Consider the following 22,141-nt stretch of genomic DNA (forward strand, 5'->3'; position numbering starts at 1 on the left):
TCGATTAAAATAAGCCTTCGAGAAGTTACCTGTAGGATTTCTGTGGCCATCTGTAGTTACCCAGAACTACAGTGGCACCGCTTAGTTGGTTCCCTGCCAGGTGCTCTTTGTGCAGGCTTTTTGCCAAAGGAGGAGGTGGCCTGTGGCATGTGCTGTTCTGCACCCAAAAATCCCTCTAGCTGATGGCAAAAGGATCGGGGAGAACCCTTCCTTCCAGGCCTAAGTACATTTGGGCCAGTGCAACATCTTTAATCACAAAACCCATGCAGCTAGTGCTGGGCCAGGCCCTTTCCTCAGGTACTTCTCAGGCAATGGGCCTGTGATGGGCCGTGCACCCAGCACAGGCTCACTCCCCAGGAGGGGTGACAGAGAGAAGGGCTGGAGCCACTGCCCATGCTCCCCAAGTCATGTACTTTTGAAAGTCTGCATTACCACCCTGAAGCAGATCCAAAGATGTAACTATGAATCTCTCAGAGCAAGGAAGGAAAGAGGGGTTCTCCTGGTGAGGCCACATGGGGTTCTCTGTGCTCCAATAACAGCTCCTGGCACTGGGGACATCCCATTACCTGTCATTATTAATGAAATGGGTTCTCAAGTGAGCAGGCCGTGAGATCAAGTCCTGTGTTTATCAACAGACACAGGGTACCCCATGCTTGTTCACCATTTCCCCCATGTACTGCTGGTGAGGTTGTTTTGCATAATAAAATAAGTTCAAACCTTTTCCTCTGCTGTCCCAGATCTTGATGTGCTTTTTTTCAGTTCTGCCCTGCCGCTGAACTCGCAGGGACACAATCACCTTCAGGGTTAGGAAACATTCCCTTTTCTACAGATGCCAACTTGGTCATGCTCATGTGGAGACTAGGGAACCGAGCCAGTTGTTACCCCAAACAGTCCTTGGCCAGAGGCAGTTAGTTGCTCCATCTGGCTTGCTGGAAAGTGTACCCGTTCCTAAAAGGCAGTCATTTATTCTCCAGCGTGCTGTTATACGTTGAAATTGGCACCTGTTTGTGCTGATACCCAGGGCTGTGAGCAGGAAATTCAGGTCTTTATGTCCCTTTCAGCCCTTCTTGCTGTGGGAGCAGCAGTCTGGAAAGGGGCCGTGCTGGCATCGTGAGGTGTTAAGCTGGGATGGCTGAAGGAGTTAATCTGCTGCCTCACTGTAATATAATAGAAAGAAAAACATGCCTGTGGGGCTAGTCCATTTTACTATGTAGCTTCAGCTGGTAATTAAAAAGAAGCAGTTCAAAATTAAGCAGTAATATGAATAAAACCCCAGATTAAATATACCCAGGACAGGCTGGATTTTCAATGGGTGGATGCATAGCATATCATTAAACCAGTCTTTTAAAAAATAAAAAATAAAAAAAAAAATCTCAGGCTGGCTGCCTAAAACCAGGAGCTCCCAAAGCTTTGCTCTGTCCCATGAGGGCGCCCCTTTCACTGTGGCTCCCGTGCCACCAGGGCACGAGCCGAGCCATATGCCCTGCTGGGGCATGCTCCCACATTCTTTCTGTTACAGTGGAGACAAAAAAGTAAAATTGAAACCCCAGATGGTCCCATAACAATCTTACTTGTGAGTCAAGGGCGCAAATGTGGTTTTAGGTTCTCGGGAAGGATTTCATGTGCCTCCTTTGAGAGCGGTGATCCCTGAGATGGGGACAATGTGCCCATTTAAGGTGGAGGAAAGTGATCATGGGCAATGCCCTTCGGGTCCCAAGTGCCTTTCCAGGCTTCTATTTCAGAAATGCAACCGCTGAGCAAAGTAGCAGGCTCAGCTGGGCAATCGATGTGACCTTCTGCGTGTCTAGACAGGCAGCTGGCTGCTCCCAAATAAAGCACTGCATCCAAGCACGGTGGTGATTTGGGGGTAACCGAAGGGGGAGCAGGGAGGCGAGAGGGAAGGAGCGATATGAGAAGAGGCACTGTCAGCCACATGCTCCCCACCTGGCTGGTTTCCAAAAGATGGATGTTGTGTGTCTGAAGAAAGCTCACCCTCTGCTCACCTCATGTCTTAACATTCTTTCCCAAACTATCTGTTACTGGACACTTTCGGAGGTGTTGGACTTATCTGGGATGAGTGCTTTCATTTCAGTGACGCCGTGGCACCTCTCCTGGAGCACTGCTCCTGTCCACAAACCTGCTCATTGAACTTTTAGCTCCCACAAAATTCGGTAGTCATGGGGGTGGGATTTCGCTGACATTGAGGTAGCATTTGGGTTTTTGAATACAGTGGTTTGCTAGGAAGTGGTGAGATACTCATAGGACAGGGATCACTGAGCGGAGCCTGGGGCCAAGGCAGGCTTGCAAGGTTGGTGGCACAGGAAGGGACAGAATGGGGACCAAGGGACACACAGGAGCCAGGCTGCAGCTCAGCCCAGGGCATCACCAAGTAGGCAGCAGGGCTCTGTCCGGTTTGTCCTGGGTGAGAATTTATTCTGTGCCTATGGGTTTCTTTTGGTCTGGAGGTGTTTGACAGTTATCATCAGGTATCGCACAGCCCAGCTCCTTTCTCCTCGTAGAGCTGGGTGCGTTCACATCAGGGGAGTGCCTGTTATCTCTCTAATGGTCTTTCTGATGCCTTTATTATCTGAAAATTGAATGAGCCTGTTTAAAATCAAACCCAATTACCAGCTACTCAGCCCTGGAAGAATCGCTATTCCTCTGGCATGGACTGGTGTCAAATGTGTAAAGAAGGGGAAGAAAACAATTTACATCATCAGGGCCACTGACTTGATTAAGAACTGATTTTCTTTTTTTTTTTTTAGGTTACTAGTAGGAGGGGGCATCAGTTTCATAGGCAGTGTTCTGTTGTCTCGGAGGCTAACAGATTTTTAAGTCCCGGAACTGAATAGTTTAGGTGAGTCCTGGTTAGAAGCCATTTTCTTCTGTGCCACTTTCGGTTCAGCTATAAACAAGAAAAAAAAAAATTGTCTCCCTTTGAGAGTGCAGTCTCATGCCAGAGGTATGAATTGATTGTGCTGTTGATTTACATTCTTGCTTACAAGATCTAAGACTGCAGCCCAGAAGCCTAACCGGCAGCACTTGGACCTGCAAGTCCTCACTGCCGGGCAGTGAGGTGGCCACTGCCACTTGTTGCACTTCAACCAGGAAAACACTTGCTGAATCAGGCTGCTTGGAGTGTAACTCTTTCATTGCAAATATTTAGCCTTTTGGGTAGGTTCAGCCATCAAAATTCATCTACTGAACTCAGTACAACCTAGGGAATAAAATTTCTCATGTTAATCTGTGCAGGGTCAGGTCCTCAACCAGCAAATTTCTTAAACATAGACCTAAAACCTCAAGGCTTCCGGGATAAGTGGGATTTTAGTCACTTATTTACAAGCCTAACCAAAAAGGTCATATTTAAGAAATTAGATCTATGTAAGAGTACTGGATGCAAGTAAATCCCGCATACAAAATCCACAAAAGCAATACATTTAGACTGCAAATTTAATAGCTGTAATTCTATCCCTTTCAGTGTTTCAATTTTGATTAAGTTGCAAATCCTTCCTTCTGTTATTTCTTAATCTATTTGCCTAAGCTTGAATTTGGGCATTGACCAAAGCGGAGAGTAATCCTGCCCAGTTACTGCTCCCTCCTGCCACCGATGGAGAAAAAGAACCAAATTGTTCTGTTGTCCCCAACATTTTGGGGATGTTTTGGCCTATTTAACGTGTGACATTTATAGTATATGTATTAGGAATGATAAATTGTTTCTCAAGTGCTATCAGGATGGAAATTAACTGAGCTGGGAGTGTTACTCCACTGTCTTTATTTGTTGTCTTAATTGCCTTGTACAAGGGAAGACCTGTATATAAGAGAACAAACTAGAGCTAACTGACCTGTATCTATCAGGTAACCCACAAAAACCCCGCACAGCTGCTCTCCAGGCTACAAGTAAATTATATACACGCTCAAGCTCTGATGAAGCCAGAAACTTTGTGCAGAAGCAGTAGTATAGTACTGTCAGCCCAGGGAAGGAATGAGAGCTGCTGTCAACCAGGAGAATCCTTCCTGGTCTATGGCAATGGCGTGTTGAAGTCTTGGTGTTGAAGGAGCAGGGGACCCATGCACATTGCACTGTTTTCTGTCAAGGAACTGTTTCAGAGTTTGTTGTTGTTTTGTTTTATGCTTCGATTCAATGAAACACTAAGAAAATAATAAAAAAAAAAAAATGGCTTTAGCACTTCAAAGTTCATCATGGGAAGTTTGTGTAAAGAGAAAGGTCAAGAGGTTGAAGCTAGTGCTAAGCTCCTAGAAGTCAACTTAAATACTTCCTCGGGACCTTTGGGTGTGCAGGGCTGAAAGCTGGAGCTCTTATCTCCCCGTAGCATTCCCAGCACCAAGAAAATCAGTCATGGTCTCAGGGCTGTGAGCTATTAGCATGAATGCTCTTCACCAGGTCATGCCTGCGTGTCAGCATTACTAACCTGGTAGGATCTGCCATTGTTAGGGGTTTCTCCAGGCACCTTGGTCAGATTCAAACTGTTTTATTAAACTGGTTAATTGGTAGTTTGAAAGGGAGAGAAAAAAGCAGGGTCCTTAGGTCTCCTTGGTCAGTGCCAAGCCGCAGACTGTTAACTACTCCTGCCTTTCAGAAGCAATAACTGTGGGTTTGGGGAACATATGGAACCAACTAGCCGAAAGGCTTTTATGAGGAGCTTTAACAGGGGGCACGGTTTTGTGAGCAGAAATTCCAGTGGATGAGTTAATAGTTTCACTTTCCTTAGCTGTCCCTTTATAGGAACAACAACAACAAAGTCAGGCGCGTTCCTCCAGTGGCCCCGGCTGTACAATGTGCCGATGCATCCAGGATTTCTCTTGGACACTGAGAGAGTCCTTTATAGCTCCTCCAGGACCTGTTTTTTTAGAGCTATTTCCTGATGCTGACCTCATTAGGTGAGTTTCACAGCTCACTAATTCCTAGCAACAGTGCAAAAGATTCAAGGAAAGGGGAAACCCGTCTTCTGGAAACCAATGGAACTGAACAGATTTGGGCAAACACTTTTATTGCTTTTCATTAATCTGGAAAATCAGGGACTTGGTTTTTTCTTTCTTTTCTTTTTTTTTCCCCTTTTCTCCAGGCCATTATTTTGAACTGAAACAGTATATTTGATTTTCTATTTGAGTATAGAGAATGACAACAACAGAACAAGAATCTCAGAAGAGCAGTATAGCTCAATACTTATGCTGTGGTTTGTTTTGAACCGAGCAGGAGAATGGGCACTTCTTTTCTTGAGTGGCAGTGTGGGTTCTGACGGGATATAGTCACCCAAACGCTTCCAGTAATGCTTACTTAGTATTTGCTTTGTGGTGGCACTTGTCCAAAAGAGAGAGCAAAAGAAAACAATAGTTCCCTGCCCAAGAGATGACATCATAGCATGAAACTTAAGTACTTGTTTTTGTGGTATTGTTATTAATCATGGTTCTATGCAGGGGTCATCCTGTAACTCCAGCTACTGGAGTCATGTGAATGCAGTGTTTATGGTTCAGCCTTCGTAAGTTTAGGAATGGAAAGTGATTTCTCCATCACATAACAATGAAATTTATCTGCACACCAGAGTCTGGTGCAAGAGTTTTCTCAGGGTTTCCTTTCCGTCTCAAGTCTTTTCAATAGCAATTGCACCAGAAGAACACAGATCCTTTTCAGTTTAACGCAAATTTTATTTCTTCTGTTGTAACATCTGAATTTGTTTTCTATTTTATTAGCAAAATAGTTCATAAGAATATTTGGGACCACTCAAGTATGTTACTGAAGTATGGTAACAAGGCTTCCTTGTCTTATTTTAAGACGGCCTCTGAGATACCATTGTGGCACCATTTGGGACTGTAGTCAGACAAACCGAAGAGGTGGCCTGAGGAACCTTTCCACTTGGTTAAAAGTCCATAGTATTGCCTCCTAAACAAGGTGATGGGCACAGAGTTGAGCAGTCATTAGAACTGGGGTAACTATAAATTTTAACAAAATAAACTGAAGTGTCCAAGATCAGTGGGGCCAAGGACCAAAGGTTAAGGCAGTGTGGCAGCACAGGTACTCTTGGGTAGTGGGGAGAACAGATGGCATGAATATAAGAAATGGAGCAGCCTTGTTCACCAAGAAATTAAACCTGAGGACCCTGCCAATCTCCCCCTTCCTGGGCGTACCTTGATTGCAGGTCACCCATAATGCAAGAGCTCTCGCCTTGTCACAGGTCTGCCTCTGACCTTGCCAGGGAAGAGCTGGTCTGGTACAGACCCCTTATCCATGAGATGGCAATAGGCTATGCAAAAGTGCTGCTAAAAAGACTGCCCAGTGGTTCGTGGGGCTGGTGGTACCTGCTTTCTTCAGCAATAAAGCTGGACCCATGGGTTTGCCATAAGGGCCGAGCTGGTGTCTCCAAACATGCTCATAAAATCTGTGTGTTGAATGCTTCTTTCCAGAGCATGACACCAATTGGGTGAAAAGGCTTCCTCCTGGCAGGGTGAAAAACCCCTCCTGTTGTCCGTGTTTGATCGCTTGCAATTCAGGGCCAGAGACAGCTGCGCAAAAATGGCTTTCAAAGCACGCAGATGTGAGGTTCATAAATTGCGTGAATAAAAATGCACTTTCCCAGAGCCAAACCCTTAACTTCCCATCACTTCCCAGAACAAATACTGTCTGCTGTATTTATTAGGTGGGACTGTGTATGGGCAGTCGCTCTAAGTGTGTTTATTTTGAAGTCATCAGTTGTTCGGTAATCTCAGGCACCTCTGGGAGATTTAACTCAGATAGAGGTTTAGGCTGGAGGTCGTGGGGTCACTGATATTAAGATAGGGAGAAGGGAAGGAAGCAGCATTGTTTTTGTGGCATTATCTGAACAGTAAGGAAAAATAAATGCAGCTTTTAAGATGGCTTTAACCAGACTCTGGGGGAAATAGCCTACAAATCCAGCAGGCAAGTGACTGCTACAAGACCCTGCATCTCTTCAAGTGTGTTTTGGGCCACCCAACCAAAACCCACGGTGATTACAGTGTGATTAAGCAAGACTTCTCTAGAAATCTGCTTAGGTGGCTGAAATTTTGCTTTAGCGTATGCAAGAGCTTCAGTTTCTACTTTCAGCTCCCATCCTAGAATAAAATCTCTCGAGCTGCTTTTTGGGCAGTTGCTTGAACCCAGAGATTAGCTTCCCTGCGGTGTCAGCAGAGTGCCAGAGCTCAGCTGGCCACCAGCACTTCGAGGTCCCATTGCAACACGGGGGCAGTGAGCAAGAACACGAATGTCCTGACACGGGCACTGCCACTAGTGAACTCTGGGGTCCATCTCCTGTGGCAAGCTCTGAATAACTCCTTCTCTCTCATGGTGGTGTCTTTGGTGTCTTATATGAAGTGAACTCACACTGAGGCCTTTTCTGCAACCAGACGCTTATTTTCAAGGAACATGCAGGCAATTTTCTTTAAGACCTCTAACCCTCTGCAAATATGACTGAAATCAGCTAATAGGTTCCAAATTTATTAGGAGGAAACAAAGAGACAGAGGCAGAGCATGAACACAGAGCACTGGTTTCCTCAGGAAGCCAGAGTAACCCCCCAAAAAAAAGGCATTTGGAATAAAGGAAGGATTTGTTTATCATCTCCTTAATATTTTACCATAAAACACTCTGACTTATGCTCAGGGTTCTTCTGGTTGTTTGTATATATATGTGTGTGTGTGTACACATTTTTGTATATAAAAATCCAACAACATCCATTGTTTAAAAAATCAAAAATGAGAAGGATTTTACTAAAAGCATTTTGGGAAAACCTCTACTCTCGGTTTTCCTGTCAAAGTTTTTCTAAGCTTTTATTTTTATTAGTCAAAATGTTTAGAATCCCCAGGAAATCCTGGGATGAACCGTTTCCTCTTTGAGCTGTAGCCCTTAGGGGAAAAAGAGAAAGCTCAGAGCCTTTCAAAGCTTAGAAATTTTTAAGCTGTGTTTTTTTGCAGATTTTTTAAATTACAGGAAAACTAAGTTAGGTAGATGCTTAACTTTAGGCGACGGTCCTGGGAAAGTTAGATCTCTTTGTAGAAAAGCCTGAAGAGACCCTTAGATCTGAACAAGGAAATCTCTTAGGCTTGGATCTTAAGAGGGAACCAATTGCAGAACTGGGGTATAACAGGTTCAGTTGAAAGACCATCTTTATATTTTTAAAAAGTAAATTAAAAAAAACATTTGCTTTCCCTCAAGCAGAATTTGTGTGTGTTAGTTAACATCTAACGGCTTCCTATTAAGAGGCTGTTAATGCCCTGGAGATACTTTTATTTTCTCATTCCTTAAAAAAAAAAAAAAAAAAAGAAAGAAAAGAAAATCTCAGATCATATTTGTTATATACCTGAGGTTTTTCAGAAGTAAATCCAATTGACAGCGTTACAATTCAATATATATGTTCATTTAGCAAAAGGGTAGGTGAAGGGGGAAAGACTAAGGAAGGGAGACTAATAGTGAATTTCCTAAAGTTTCTGGTATTAAAAGTATTAAGAAATTCCCCTGCTACAACAGGGACTTTTTAAGTTTTTAAGATTATGATTTATTTTTTTATTTTTTTTAAATCTTCCAGCTTTATTTGGGCTTTGGATTTGAGCTAGCTGTCAGGAAACAGAGGCAATAGAAGCTTCCTACTTCTGGGACTTTTTCATTCCAATGTCTCTCACGTAGCCAAGTTATGTGCAGAGAGTGCCTAAATGTCCTCAGACCACTTGGCCATGAGTTCCAAGCAGTGTATGTATTGTGAAATTAGACTTTATGAAGAATATCAAGGATCCTATAATAAGGACTTCTATTAGAGAAGGATGGAATTCCCTTCCAGTTGGGAATACCTAAAGATCATTCCTTACTGCTGCGTGCCAGGATGGGTCAACAGACTTCAGGCACATACGAGTTTTTAAAAGTTTAGCCTTTAAGGCTTTGCTTCTTTGATACTTGATATCTTTAACTCTTCTCCTGTTTTTATTGTTTGCATTTCTACAGGTGCTGTTTGCTCTAAACCAAACTCTGCTCCAACATGAAAGTCTCCGAGCAGGTAGTTTGCAGGCCCCGTATACCACTGAAGATCTCATCAAGCATTATAATTGTGGAGACCTGAATGCCGTCATATTCAATCACGACACTTCTCAGGTAAGCAAAATTGTTGTGGATGGGCCAGCTAACTGAGAATAAATCAGTTGTTTTAATAGCAATGGTATTTTCCCTTAAAAGGCAGGAAGAGTTCTCCTACCAAAGCCCCTGATCTAAAATTTCTGCACTGGATACAGTGACCTCTGTTCGTTAAAATGCTTGGCATCTGTTTCTGCCAGATAAACGCATACATAGCTCCCCTCTTACAGGTATCATATGACAACAAAGTGTTTAATTCAGCTGATGAATAGAGGTACAGAGAGGTTAAGAGCCTGGCATAAGGCCTGTCAGGTGCCTATAGCACAGCAAAAAGTAAAACTCCGGTCACAGGGTCATCACTTTATACCCCATCTCCTCTTTTCCCTGTTCCTTTTGATGCCTTGTGTTTTCTTCTCTACATTTGCCTGGTGAGAGACTGGGGTTTCCTTGGTATTGCTCTGGCTCTGGGGAAGTGACTGCCTGGAAAACTTTCCTAGGAATGTGCCTGAAAAAAAGTTAATTATGGATGTTTGTGGGGCTGTTGAATGTGGTCCCCTCATTAAGGGGGGAAAAAAAAGCTTTGTAATATTTGAGCTTATATTTGGAGAGGAAGTGAACCTTATGTAAATACTCTATAAAGTAAATAACTTCTCAAACATGTCATAATTCAATAATTTTGTATGTGTCTCAGGCAGCCCTTCAGTCTCTGTTTATCTTAGTTATCCAGTGCTATTAAAGACTCTCAATGGAGCAGAAATCTGCTTTCAGACTAGTCTGATAGTTCATGGCAAACTCTGGGATTCTCTTTTAATGCTTAGAATCCTCTTTCTTCCTTCCCATTAATTCTATGAAAACTTTGTCTTTGATTGTCTTCTAGTTCTTTTTTTTGATAAATGTCCCGAGGTTCCTGTCTCAGGTGCAACGACTTGCTTAAAGGGGACCTGTATAACCTTTGGCAGTATTGTATACGTTTTGCCAATGAAAATCTACTAAATTATGATAGTGGTTTACCATTAGGAAATGGAAATCAAGGATAATTATGTGACCTCAGGAGAGAACTAAGACAGTGTGAGCTCAGTCTGTCAATCTAGGTGGAGGCCTCTGAGACTTCCTACCTTGCCATTGTTATCTTGAGTTGCACAGGGCTCTGTGAGCCACTTTTTGCTCAGAGAAACAGCTGAGAAAGTGAGGATGGCCCCGTCTGCCTGTAAGACAGCCACCCTCCACAATGTGGATGCTTTCATAGTGGTCTTGTATGCCCCTCTTAGAAGTTCTAGGCAGAAGTGTAAGACATCCATTGCAGCTTTTCCATGTCATCTATCACAGAATGAACCTGCCCCTCAATGGGCAGAAAGAGATCAGCTTGGACAATCAGAGATCCTTAAATTCTAGACAAATGGTCATATCTCCTCTTTTTCCCTAACCCGTTACTATTTTCAAATAGTAGAAAGAGTGGTTGGTGGTAATGAATGGGATCAAATCTCTTTGCTCTCGCAGTGAATCCAGTCCTAGAGAGTGAAGCATTGTTTTAGCATGCCTAAGTAGGACATGGCAGTGTGGTTAACCTGGCAGTACTAAAGGAGAAGTCTGTGTAGCACCAAAGCTGCCAGAGCTGTTCTTTCTGGGCAGCCCTGAAAAGAAAAGGGAGGAACCAACTCAGGTAAAAATATGTCTGTAAAGACGTGATGTGTGAGTTGAAAAAGTTAGAGAGCTCAGGACTTTAGAAGATCCTGGAGAAGACAACTAACAATTCCTGTAATGTGAAGGCAAGCACATGAGATAAACACATCATGATTTTGAAGAAATAACTCTTGCAAGATGTGCTAATATATTTGCCATGGATGCAAAGAAAGAAATACTAGTCATGAAATCACGAAGACAGTCCTGACATCTGGATATCTTGTGTCATCTTTTCGTGGCTATCAAACAATGTAATTTTGCCAGCGTTTTTTCTCAGCCTGCGTCCCTGAGACAAGTTATGCCCTTTCACACTGACTGCATTGACTCACAGACATCTGTGATTTGTTGACACAATGTCCTATAACAGACCTGTGTTTTAGACTTGAGAGGCAAAGAACGCTGTAAAAACTTTTTTATCCCTGCAAATTCTTGGATCAAATGTGAGTTTAAAAACAGTGTTAAAGGAAGAAGAAAGAATACATAACCAATGAGAGTTCAAGCAGTGGTGTTAGTCATGGTCCCAGAGTACACACAGTTGATAGAGATTATAACACTTACAGGCCATGGAAAATTAAAATCCCTGTATATATTACTAGTCCCTGAAGAACTCTAAATGTTGTGGAGTATTTTCATCTCATGGGTTGTTGTTTTTAATTTGGTTAAAGAGGTTTTTTGTTTGGTAGTGTTTTTATAAACCAGCTTTATACCATTTATTTTTAATTGCATGCAGAACAAAACAGAAAATTAAAACCTAAAACAACTCTCTATTCAGGTCAACTTTTGCCAGTGGTAATTCCAAAGTTTACTCTATCTGTTTTTTGCAAGGATGATCTCCCTGCCACAAAGTTTTTGCCATTCAGTTATCAAATTTGATTAGCCTGGCTTAAATGTTACATATGAAGCATTCCCCATGGGATCTTTCTTTTCAGCCATTAAGTCTAAGCACAGCGATATATCACGTGCCGAGAGTTTATTGCAGTCCTCATCAGGTGACAAAAATGGTAGGCCTGCAAGTGCACAGTGAAACAGTGCACTTGCACAAGAACAGTGAAAAAATAAATAAACTTTGAATATCCCAAGTTGGATGCATCAATCGCTTGAACTTCTGGGATTGGTATGGGTGCCTGACCTGGAGACAAGAGCATCAAAGTGCTTTTGGAAGGGATGCCCAAAGCACTTCGGAGGTCTGGCAAGTTCTTGCACCTGGTACCATTAACGCAACTTTAAAATACCACATAAAAACAAACAAAAGATCAGAAATAGAGGAGTGTTCATGAGACTCAACGCTTACTTGAATGGTGAGGTCAGAAATTCAGCTCCATACCATGGGACTGTGCAGACCTGCAGAAGGCTGTGACTGTCACTCTTTGAGGGTTCGTTTGAGGGCTGTTTGTAAGGTTACTAGTGCCTGCTGGTTGCCTGAAGGTTAGTGGGAGCTGCAGAACAAAGGTCAGTCTGTCCATCAGTTCCCTCAGTTCAAAGCCGCTATTTTCGGTAACTAACGTGCTGGAAAGTAGGTGGGAAAATCCAGCATCACCCCGGGGACAGTGGGACAGGGAAGAGGAGTATTCGTGTAGTAACTTGCTAAGTTCCTCTAGCATCAATCTTGTGAGACACAGCATCTTCGGTAGCTGTCTGCAAGATGCTAGATGCCTTTACAGCAAAACTCATCTTGGAGCAGAAAGAAGGAATAGAAATAATAATACTAATGTCATTGATCTTCTGTGTTATGGATGACTTTCCTGAGCCTCTTCAGCCTTGCTGAGGGAGTTTGGGAGATCTGTGGTTCCTCAGCGTTGGTCTCATCAGCTTCTGTGGCATCTGGGAGGAGAGAGTAGCCTCTGTGCCTAGGCAGAGTGCTCTGGGGAGGAAAAGTACAGGAACGGGGCGTTTCCTAGACCGAAGCAGGAGTTCAGCTACAGGGTCAGAGGACAGCTCCTTTGGCACCCGGGGAAGGGGATGGGGACCACCAGGACAGGGACAGGGATGGGGACAAGGACAAGGATAAGGACAAGACCGCCCCAGGGAGCCGCTCCCTGCCTTGGGGCTGGGGAGCCAGGCTTAGCCGGGGCGAGGTGTCTGAAATGGGATGTGGGAGCAGGCCCCCAAATCCCTGAAGTTTTCCAGAGAAATCAGCACTGATGAGCACTAAAGAAACTCTTCTCAGTTTTAGTGTTGTTTTTTTTTTTTTAATATTTTTTTATTTTAATTAAGAACAGTGAAAGTGGGAAACACCTCTGCTTTTCTGTGGTTATATTACATTCCTCATTCCTTTCTCTTTTTCTCTGTCTCTGTTCCTTTTTTTTTTTTAATTTTGTTTCCAACCACCATTTTTCTGAACATATAAATCCTTATTCAAACTTAATAAAATTTAAAGAGGCTGAGTTTATTCAGTTAGACTGTGACCCAAAAGTGGAGTAGGAAACATCTCTCCTGCTTGTTCAGCCTTCTGCAAACTCTTGGTTCTCTTGTGACTTCTTCAATCAAGAGACTTACGCTGGAGTTTCTGGGCAAAAGGTCAACATGATACTGAAGAGAAAATATTCTAAGTTAAAGATAGGATAGGTTTATCGTGATAGGATAGGGCTATCTTGTACCCATTAATTCTGTGATCAATTTTGAGATGTTCAGTTGTTTAAGGACAGTTCTGTAAAGCAGCTTCATCTTTGCCAGTATGGATTTGCCGGTTCTATGTTTCCTTGTATTCTTTTTTATGCTTTATAAAGAGGGGATTACGGGGATATTTTTCCTTTAACCCTTTGCAAAGACTATATGTGTGATCTCCAGCTATAGTTTTTCCTCTGCTGTCCTCGGCCATTCTTCTGACCTAAGGAAGGCTCCTGTCCAGGACAGGGTAGTTTCTCCTCTCTCATTGCTGATCTGGCATACCAGATGCATGTCGCTACACTGCTTTTATTATAGACTCTTTTCTTCAAGCCAGGTCCCACTGCTTGCATACTTGTTATTTGCCTGTCCTGTTCAGGGTTATCAATATAATGCAAGGGTTATACCTGCCATTTATAAAGCATCTTTCATCCAGAGACCTCTTGTGTTTTGTGTCTCTTTTAGAGAATATTGAAATAATTTAGAGAATATTGAAGTAATTGAGTGTATTTCCATATGAAAATGAACAAATCAAGCTAGACCAGTGAATAATGCAGTTTATATGCTTTCTGTTCACCTGAGTGTAACAATCTTCATGTTGCCAGGAGAGGTTGTGTTATTGCTTCATCCTACACAGAAAGGCAGGCTATGCAATGAAGTTGCTTGGTGACCACCCTGGCCTTGCAGGTATGTCTCAACCCCTTTTGGGTGCTGAGGGCTCATTGTGACTCCTTCTTAAAGCTCTGCCCATGATAAACAACTGAGCTTTTTGTATAACTTGCTGGAATTATGTCACCTGTATCTTGAATTGGTTCTGCAGTTCAGAAGGCCATGGATTCATGCAGAAATACATTGTTTGGGTAGTGGACATTGCCTTTTGAAAAGCATGTGGTGATCCTGATATTAGAGATCCATACACTAACAGCATGTCTGTACTCAACCTCCCTAAACCACAGAAAACATTTAGTTCATCACTTCACAATATACTTGCTGTTCATGAACAGGTTGTGTTATATACCCCTTTAAAAATGTTATTCTGCATTTAAACCTGTCCTTTAAGATTTAAGAGTCCTGATAATTCTAATTATATCATTAATTTGCCCCATTCTCATTTTGGATAAAATATGACTGGATTTTTGGCTCACTCCTCAAATCAATGAAAGCTATCTGTGGAATGCCCCAGCTTCAATAAATTCAGAAACACACAGCTGAAACCATTAGGTAGAGTGTTGAATGATAAGCAGACCTAATTTGTCCAAGGAATGGAGTTTTATCTATGGGAAAGGAAGATAAATCCTTAAACCAAAGGCACAGCTATTGTAACACAACACTTTGGAAGCATCTTATCATTCTCAGCTGTAACAAAGTGCAGACGAACTGGCACAGCTTCTCGTCCTTCCAGGGAAAGTGATTATAGGCTTTTCAGCAAAGCAAGTGCAAGGTTGTCCCAGGCACCAAGTGAGCTGGTCCCAAGAGTTTCTGGGTCCAGGTTGAGGGGTCGGTAACACTTCCACAAGCATAGGTTGCTGGTGAAACTGATGGCAGTCCCAACGTTGCTTGGGTGTTTGGTGACATGCATTCAGATCTGCTTGTGTTCCAAGAGCAAGCGGTGGATGTCTCCCGCCTTCTCTTCTCTTGGCTGTAGTACAGGATGCTCCTGGAGAGATGTTGCTTTCCCATAGTTCAGAAGAGCTCCTGATCAGCTGTGATGGGGTCATTCGTTCTTTCCACTTGCACCTGAGTCACAGCTTCGTGTCTTGGTGTATTGTGAGCATTTGGAAGTAAAAAAGCCGTAAAAAAGGGCGGCCAACATCTTCAGAGTCTAATTTTCATATTATGTCAGAACAGGATTTCAGATTGGAGCAATATTGTATTTTGGCTTATGTATTTTAGAAAATTGGTTACAGATCCAGATTGTGAAAGTCTACTTGTTGATGACAGTGCTGGGGAAAACACTGCAGAGATTATTTTTTTGTGAATAATCTGGAACATTCCCAGATAATTTCCACGCTACAGGTTTTGAAAATAGGTTCTTGCTTGGAAATTTTCATTGTGTGCTTGCATTTAGCGTTGTCTAACTTGGAAGTTCCTTCTTTCCTCTTTTCTGTTTCCATGGAAAAGGCAATGGGAGAGTGAGAGAAAGCAGGAGAAAAATTGGAACAAGACATTTAAAGGCAAAGATTTTTCTTTCAGAGACTGCTGAGTTACTAGAAAAGAAACATTTGCTTACAGAAAAGGGCTGATTTACATTAAAAACATTTAAGGATTGTTGACTACCTGTATTTCTTAGTAAGGGAATAAACTATGAAAGAGCATGAAACTGACTGGGAAAAACATTTGAAGTTGAAGGTGGTAGCATGCTGCTTTCTGTGCACTGCTGTATGTTTGCTGTAAAGCATTTACTGTCCCTTCTTTTAAAAGAGCTGGTTTATGAAGTGTTTCTTGGAAAGACTTCTTCAAGAGAAATGAGAAAGACTTGTTGGTTTTTGAAACAATATCTTGTGAGTTGAATATACAAAATGTTTCTTCCCTCTTTGTGTTTTATCCAGAGGATGTGTTTGTCACCTCATTAAGACAGGGAGGGAAAAATTGGGGGGGTCAATTTGGTTGTCCCGGCTGACTTAGCAGGATTAGTATCCAGACATTATCTGAAAAGTTGTTGTTCTTGGGTACTCCTTGACATAGCCTTTCCTGGTCCAACACTTACTGTGCAAGAGTGAATAGTGAGCCCAGTAGATCAGGTTCTCCAGTGTAAACTGGTTTTGCTCCCTGATAGTGACTTCAGACCCGGAGCTTCTTTTCTCGAGGGGAGATGATTGCTGATAAGCCCAAAGTCAAGCCATGTACAGTTCTAACCGCTTAGTGGTAAAACAGTTTCAAGGATTTGTCTCTATTTAACTGATCGCACCTAAATTATTCCTTACTTTTTTCCTGATTGGTCCCGATTCCATTCTGAATTGCTTTCTTGGCAATCTTCTGCACCTTTATGTCCTATTCTAGACCTCCTAAACAATCCCAAACTCCCAATCTCACGCTGGTTCAAAAGTCATCATCTTGCCTCTGGTCCAGCTGCTGTTGCGTTATCAACGAGCGTTTCCCTTTTTGTTCCTTGCTAAGATGTGTGAAATTTTGCAAACTGTATCTTTTGGGTCATGCATCCCATGGGTTAAAATCAGGTTGCAAACTTCACGTAAGCATTCAGGCTTTCCCTAGCACCCTACCAAATGTGTATGGGAAGAAACTCATGGCAGAGCCCTGACAATATATGTTCAAGATGAGCAAACCCGAGTTTGTGCCCACTGCTGGCCAGCTGATCTCCCACTGTATAACAGAAGACAAAATGAAAAATATCTTTGGCAAAAGAACTGCAATGCCTTAATAAACCAACCCCCAAAACAAACCTTCTGGCCCCATTTTTTTCACTTTATTGCCCTGCTTTGCCTTTTGATCAGTACCTTTCCTTGGGTGTCATGGCAATATAATAGGTGATGGTTTTAGTGTCAGAATAGAAAAAAAAAATTCTTTGTCAAAGGAAACAAAGCATTTGGAAGGGAAATAGAAAAACTTGAACTTTTCCATATGTTTGCAAGCTCATGAAAGCTGGCCTCAAAAAAATCCTGATGTTAAACGGGTTTTACGTGGGGCAGGAGTTATCAGTCGGTAGTTAAGATTTACCCTCCCCACTGAAACCCAAACCTTTATTTGCATACACTGCAGGCTTGTCATCCTTATTCAATTAATGAGCAGGTCCCTGTAATCTGGTCCTAAATATACACTGCATAGCTGGGTTAAGCTCGCAGAAAGGGGGCCGGGATCATTGTTCTGGCTGTTTTGTTAAGACTTCTTTAATCAAAACATTCGTTCAGATAGAGGGGCCGGCTGCATATTTTGGCATCGCTACCAAGGGGAGCAGGGACAGGCTTGGGGTGGGGAAGGAGGCTTTGGGGGAGGGGTTGGTGTAGCTTTTTTTTTTTCCCCAAGTGCTTGGAAAGCAACTATTTAGCTGGTGTGGAAAAACAAATAGAAAACATACATGGAGGTCATGACTTTGCAGGGATTTGCTGAAAGTCCTTTTTTAGCAGGGATAAAAGTATCACCCCCCAAGCTGCTTGTGAGGTGCACAACCCATCCCTGTGGTCTTTCTCCTTTTTTTTTTCCTTTTTTTTTCCTTTTTCCCTTTTTTCATTTTTTCCTTTATTCCTTCTTTTTCTACAGTCTACAGTCAGGCCAGCAGTGGCTTCTGAAGCTTTTGTTTCGCCTGCAGATTTTTTTTTGAAGTATCACATGCTATCTTTAGAGAATTCAGCAGTTGTCAGCCTACTTTTTCCCTCTTGGTCTTCTTTGATTTGTAATTTTCCTCCGTTTATAAATTTAGATGCTCCTGTGTTTCACGGAGCTGAGCTTGCTAATTTGAAACTCCCTTTTGAAGATCTCCCTTTTGGACACTAAAATTGCCATGCCATACTAAGTGATACCCAAGCTAGCTTTTAATCGGGTAGGCCAATTACAGAAAGCTTTCTGGCGAGATCTGCAATGCATCTGCAACACATACATGAACTCTGAGCAGTGACGTGGGCGGGCAGGGGTTAGCTCACAGCCAGACATGGCTGCCCTGACCTGGTCCCAAGAAGCAGACTTGCTCTTAAACTGAATCTCCTTATGCTGTTGGTCTTTGTCCTTCAAGTTTTTCCTTCGCTCGCTTCCCTTCCCCTCCATTTTGCATTTTTTCCCCTCCAGCCTCATCCTGGTATTTTCGATGGGCTTCTGGTGCTGCCCTCTGCCCTGCAGTACTGGGTTTGGGAGAGGAGGGGAGGCTCTTCTCCTCTTCCTGCCACTGCTATTGCCAAGGAAAATGGTACAGCCAGGCTGCCTGCGCCGCTAGCCTTCTGCCCTTTTTCTTGGCAGCAGATGAAAGCAAGAACACATTGAAAAGAGCAGGGCTGAGCTTGCTGGCTTGCAGGTGTGAGACACCCCGACCTCAGCTGCTGCCCAGCAGCCCGAGCACCCAGCTGCGGGATGGGAACGGGGCTCCTTAACAGTGCAACGCAGCCCTCTAAAAGAGAGGACTGAGAGTAGAAATGCTGAAAAGCGCAGCAACGTATCCAAGTTGCAATGACTCAGAGCCAGAAAATAATTCAGGGTTTGTGAAGCCCCTCTCCTTCAGCTCCCAGTCTGCTAGACCACACTTTCTGCTGAGGGAGAGGCGACTGCCCCTTTGCCTTGCCATTTCTGCTGTTTCCTGCTGTCAGGGCTTTGGGGCACTGCAGGCTCTCACTAAGCCAGGGGACGCAATGGAAAATCCATTCCTGCAGTGGAAATGCTGAGCTGGTCCAAACCCCAGAGCAGTTCCCGAAGGGCTCCCTGGAGCAGGGGTGGCCGCAGTAGGGCAGCGTGGTGGGCGAGTGGGTGGGCAAGCGTGGGTGGGAGAAGCTCACCTGCTTTTTGACATGCTCTCAAAACCTCCAGGCCGCTGGCTGAAGAGAGAGTTGTCTCTCGAGAACTGCTCTGCATTCTGCAAAGGCAGGGGGAACAAAGTTGGATGAGCACGGGTTGGGAATATGTTTAAGCTTTCTGTGATTTCCAGTCAGTCCGAGTCTGTATCCAAGTTTGGTGGCAGGGCATGCTTCTGATAAGCCAACTTAGCAGCACAAAATCCACCAAACCAACATCCCTATCCTGGCCCTGTCTTCCAAAACTTGCTGGAAGTGCCTATAATACCCTCTTACCTCCCATCATGGGTAGGTGTTTGCTGTGGGAAAGGAGAGATGGGGCTGATTTATCCTGAAAATCTAAGACTTCTTTTACAATCTACTCAGGCTTCTAATACATTACTTCAAATTGTGATGCTTAAAAATCAGAAATTGTCACCTTAAAGCAGCAGGCATTGAAGGACGGGCTAATTGCAACATGCCTGAATCAGACACCATTTTGCAGTCCTGGTTTCCATTTTGCATAACGAACTGGAAGCTCGTCTCCTTGGCAGCTGCCAACTCTGGGCTGAATCAGAAGAGCCAGACACCCGCCCCCTTCTTGGCCAAGGTCTCGATCAGGATGGAAACTCAGGAGTGCTGGAGGAAAACCAGCCGAGTCGGCAGCAGAGTTTGTGACTCCAGCAGCCACGTCCTCCTCGTGGAGACGCTTCTTCTTGCAGCCCATTTACTTTGCTCTATTTGAATTCTTCGTATCAGAGGCTGCAGTAAGTGGATATTGCTCTCCCAGATGCCAGAAGGGTTCATAAATCAGAGAGAAACAGGTGTCTTCTGAGTCCAGGGTAGTATATTTTTCAGCACTGCAATAAAAACCACAATGCCCTGTCAAGGCTGGCTAACAGGAGGGTATCCTCCCTTCATAAACGAGTGATAACTGGAGCTCAGATGTCAGCCTCTGACCCAGCAAGTGCTGGTGTGAATTTAGGGCTGTTCGGTCTCCCGGAGGAGCTGGAGGGTTTCAGGATGCTGCTTTGGCTCTCCGGAAGCCCGTGTAAGCCATGCTGTCAGCTCTTGAGATTCTTATCTCGGGTATTGCTCTAGACCTTATAAAAGTTCCTGACCTGCTGGAACAGGAAAAATCTTGGGAAGCGTGATCCTTTACTTGTCTCCTGGCCTCTGCCCACGTAAAGCTCATAAACCGGGCAGCTAATGATATATAATGGCTATCATGTTAAAAAAAATGGTGGTGGTGGTGTAACAACTGGATAAGGATTACTAGCATGGAGGCTGAGCTGTCTTGTCAGGGAAAGATGGATGGGCTTTGTGTTTAGATGCGGGACTGGAACTTGAGAAGCTGATGGCCTTGCCATGGTCTTCTCTTGTGACTCGGAGTGAGTCTCCTCCCGTTTTCTCTGTCTAGCCTGTGAACTCCCAGGGGAGAGAGGGGCCATAAGGCATTATTATTAAGAGATTCCCATGCGAGGAGTAGTGATGGCACTGTACATGGGGCAGTTTGGAGTTCAATGATGCACATGCCGTGAGGTTGGAAAGCCTTTAGTTGTCTGCTTACTGGGAGACAGGGAGCGATGGGTTTCTTAAGCTGAGAGGGTTGAGCAAGACAGAGGAAGATAATGTCAGGAAAGGCTTCAGGACAGGAAATTTTCTCAGACTATCTGCCTTGAAGCAATCAAACTTCACCTCAGCTGTGGCTTTTATTGTCTAGGGTACAACTGGTGCCTAATGCCAAAAGAGGGAAATCACAGTGCTGTGTGGGCATACGCTGATAAGGAAACTGGTTGCCTCTGTATATTTGAAATCATTCCACTCCTAAACGGGGTTGCTGAGACCACTGTATTATTTTCTGTGGCAGGGATTGATTGGCTTCCCATTTCCCTACCTGAGCTACTTCTCCATCTCTAGCTGAATTGTGGATGAAGGTCACTTCTGCCCGCACACAGGCAGTGTCAGCCCTTTAATCTGATATTGGTGGTACTGATTTTTTGTTGACATAATCCTATTGTTTGAACAGACATTCCAGGAATAGGCTAGCATCACTGGAACAGAATGAGGCTAAAAGGGGTTATTGAAGGAATGGGAAATGGACAGAAATACAACATATAGTAGTAGGAACAAAAACACTATTCCTCCACATCTGATTATGATTTGATACTGGACTGAATAGCAGTTCCACTGTAGCCAGTGGATCCAAAGCAGGGAAAAAAATGTTTTACAAAGTTGAAGGTGCTTATGTGTGTCCAAAAAATTATTTTCAGATCGACATTCACAGCTTTGGCATTGTGCCTCTGCCCAGAAAATTTGTCCAAATATTAAAAAATAGTAAATAAGAAAATGTATTTAAATGTCATCCAGTGTTTATGAAGTTTCAGCCGAACTTTGGCAGTCAGCCCTAACTGTGATAAAAGACCCTGCACCAATATATTTTTCTTTTCTCTTTTTTTTCCCCTTTCTTTCTCTCTGTCTCTGTAGACAAAGCTGACAGCATAGTATAGATCTTGAGATATGGCTGATACATTTTTTCTAAGCTGAAGTATGTTGTTAGCTCTTATGCTAATGATTGCAGCAGAATCCCAGCCTTCTTCCACAAAGTATTTGTGGGAAGAGAGGTTACCGCTAAGCGTCATCTTTGATTTTGGATCTTGCTTGGGGTCCTGTCTTCTACAAGTAGATTCAGCCAGTGCCTTGTATGTAACATCTGTTCTCAGGTCGGAAAGTCTTGCTGTCCCCATTTTACAGATGGGCTTTTGAGAGACAGGAGGAATAATGCCAAATGCTTCAAAGATACTTAGTAGAGGTTAAGTGCTGAGTTTGCTTTGAAGGTCTAAACCCAAATGACAAGTTTGTGATCATGCATGAGATTTGTATTGCCCATGGGAACAGACCCATTTTTTCAGGATAGTGTCATAACCACTCCACAACCCTTCCTCTTTCTTCTTCCTAAAGCTCCTACTGACTTCAAAGGTGAAGAATTATGGCCCGCATCCCACAGCACTGTGAGCTCGGACATGTGTACAGACCTTTACCCACACATATATTCCATCAGGGATACTGACTCAAGTAAAATTACACAGACTTGGGGGGGCATTTCTGCAAGACTGGGACTTACCCTCTTTTAGTTCTCATATTCTCTCCTTTAACCTCAAAAGCTTGACAAAGAAATGCACGGTGTACCTAATGACACCCAGGGTGACACCTAATGACTAAGTCTGGGGTCCATCTGTACTGCACATTGGAGAGCTGTAGTCCAGGGTAAATATGAATAGAAAAAAGGCAGAGTTCTAGGTGCCTCTGTCAAACAAAATATTCTTCCTTTTCAGTAGC

The 22,141-nt window shown here is 43.4% G+C and overlaps 1 protein-coding gene across 10 annotated transcripts in view; it reads left to right on the forward strand.

The window, feature by feature from the left end:
• TRABD2B (TraB domain containing 2B) overlaps positions 1–22,141 on the forward strand; it is a 286,108-nt gene that overhangs the window by 149,615 nt on the left and 114,352 nt on the right. For all 10 annotated transcript variants that reach the window (XR_013954405.1, XR_013954406.1, XM_080602716.1 and 7 more), the window contains exon 3: positions 8,964–9,110. Coding sequence is in view for 8 of the 10 variants with exons in the window: in XM_080602716.1 (XP_080458842.1) it covers positions 8,964–9,110 (147 nt within the window). In the remaining 2 variants the exon portion in view is untranslated. The remainder of the gene's footprint in view (positions 1–8,963; positions 9,111–22,141) is intronic.

The sequence above is a fragment of the Anser brachyrhynchus genome, assembly GCF_964034855.1.
Source record: "Anser brachyrhynchus genome assembly, chromosome: 8".
In the NCBI taxonomy this organism is placed as follows: domain Eukaryota; kingdom Metazoa; phylum Chordata; class Aves; order Anseriformes; family Anatidae; genus Anser; species Anser brachyrhynchus.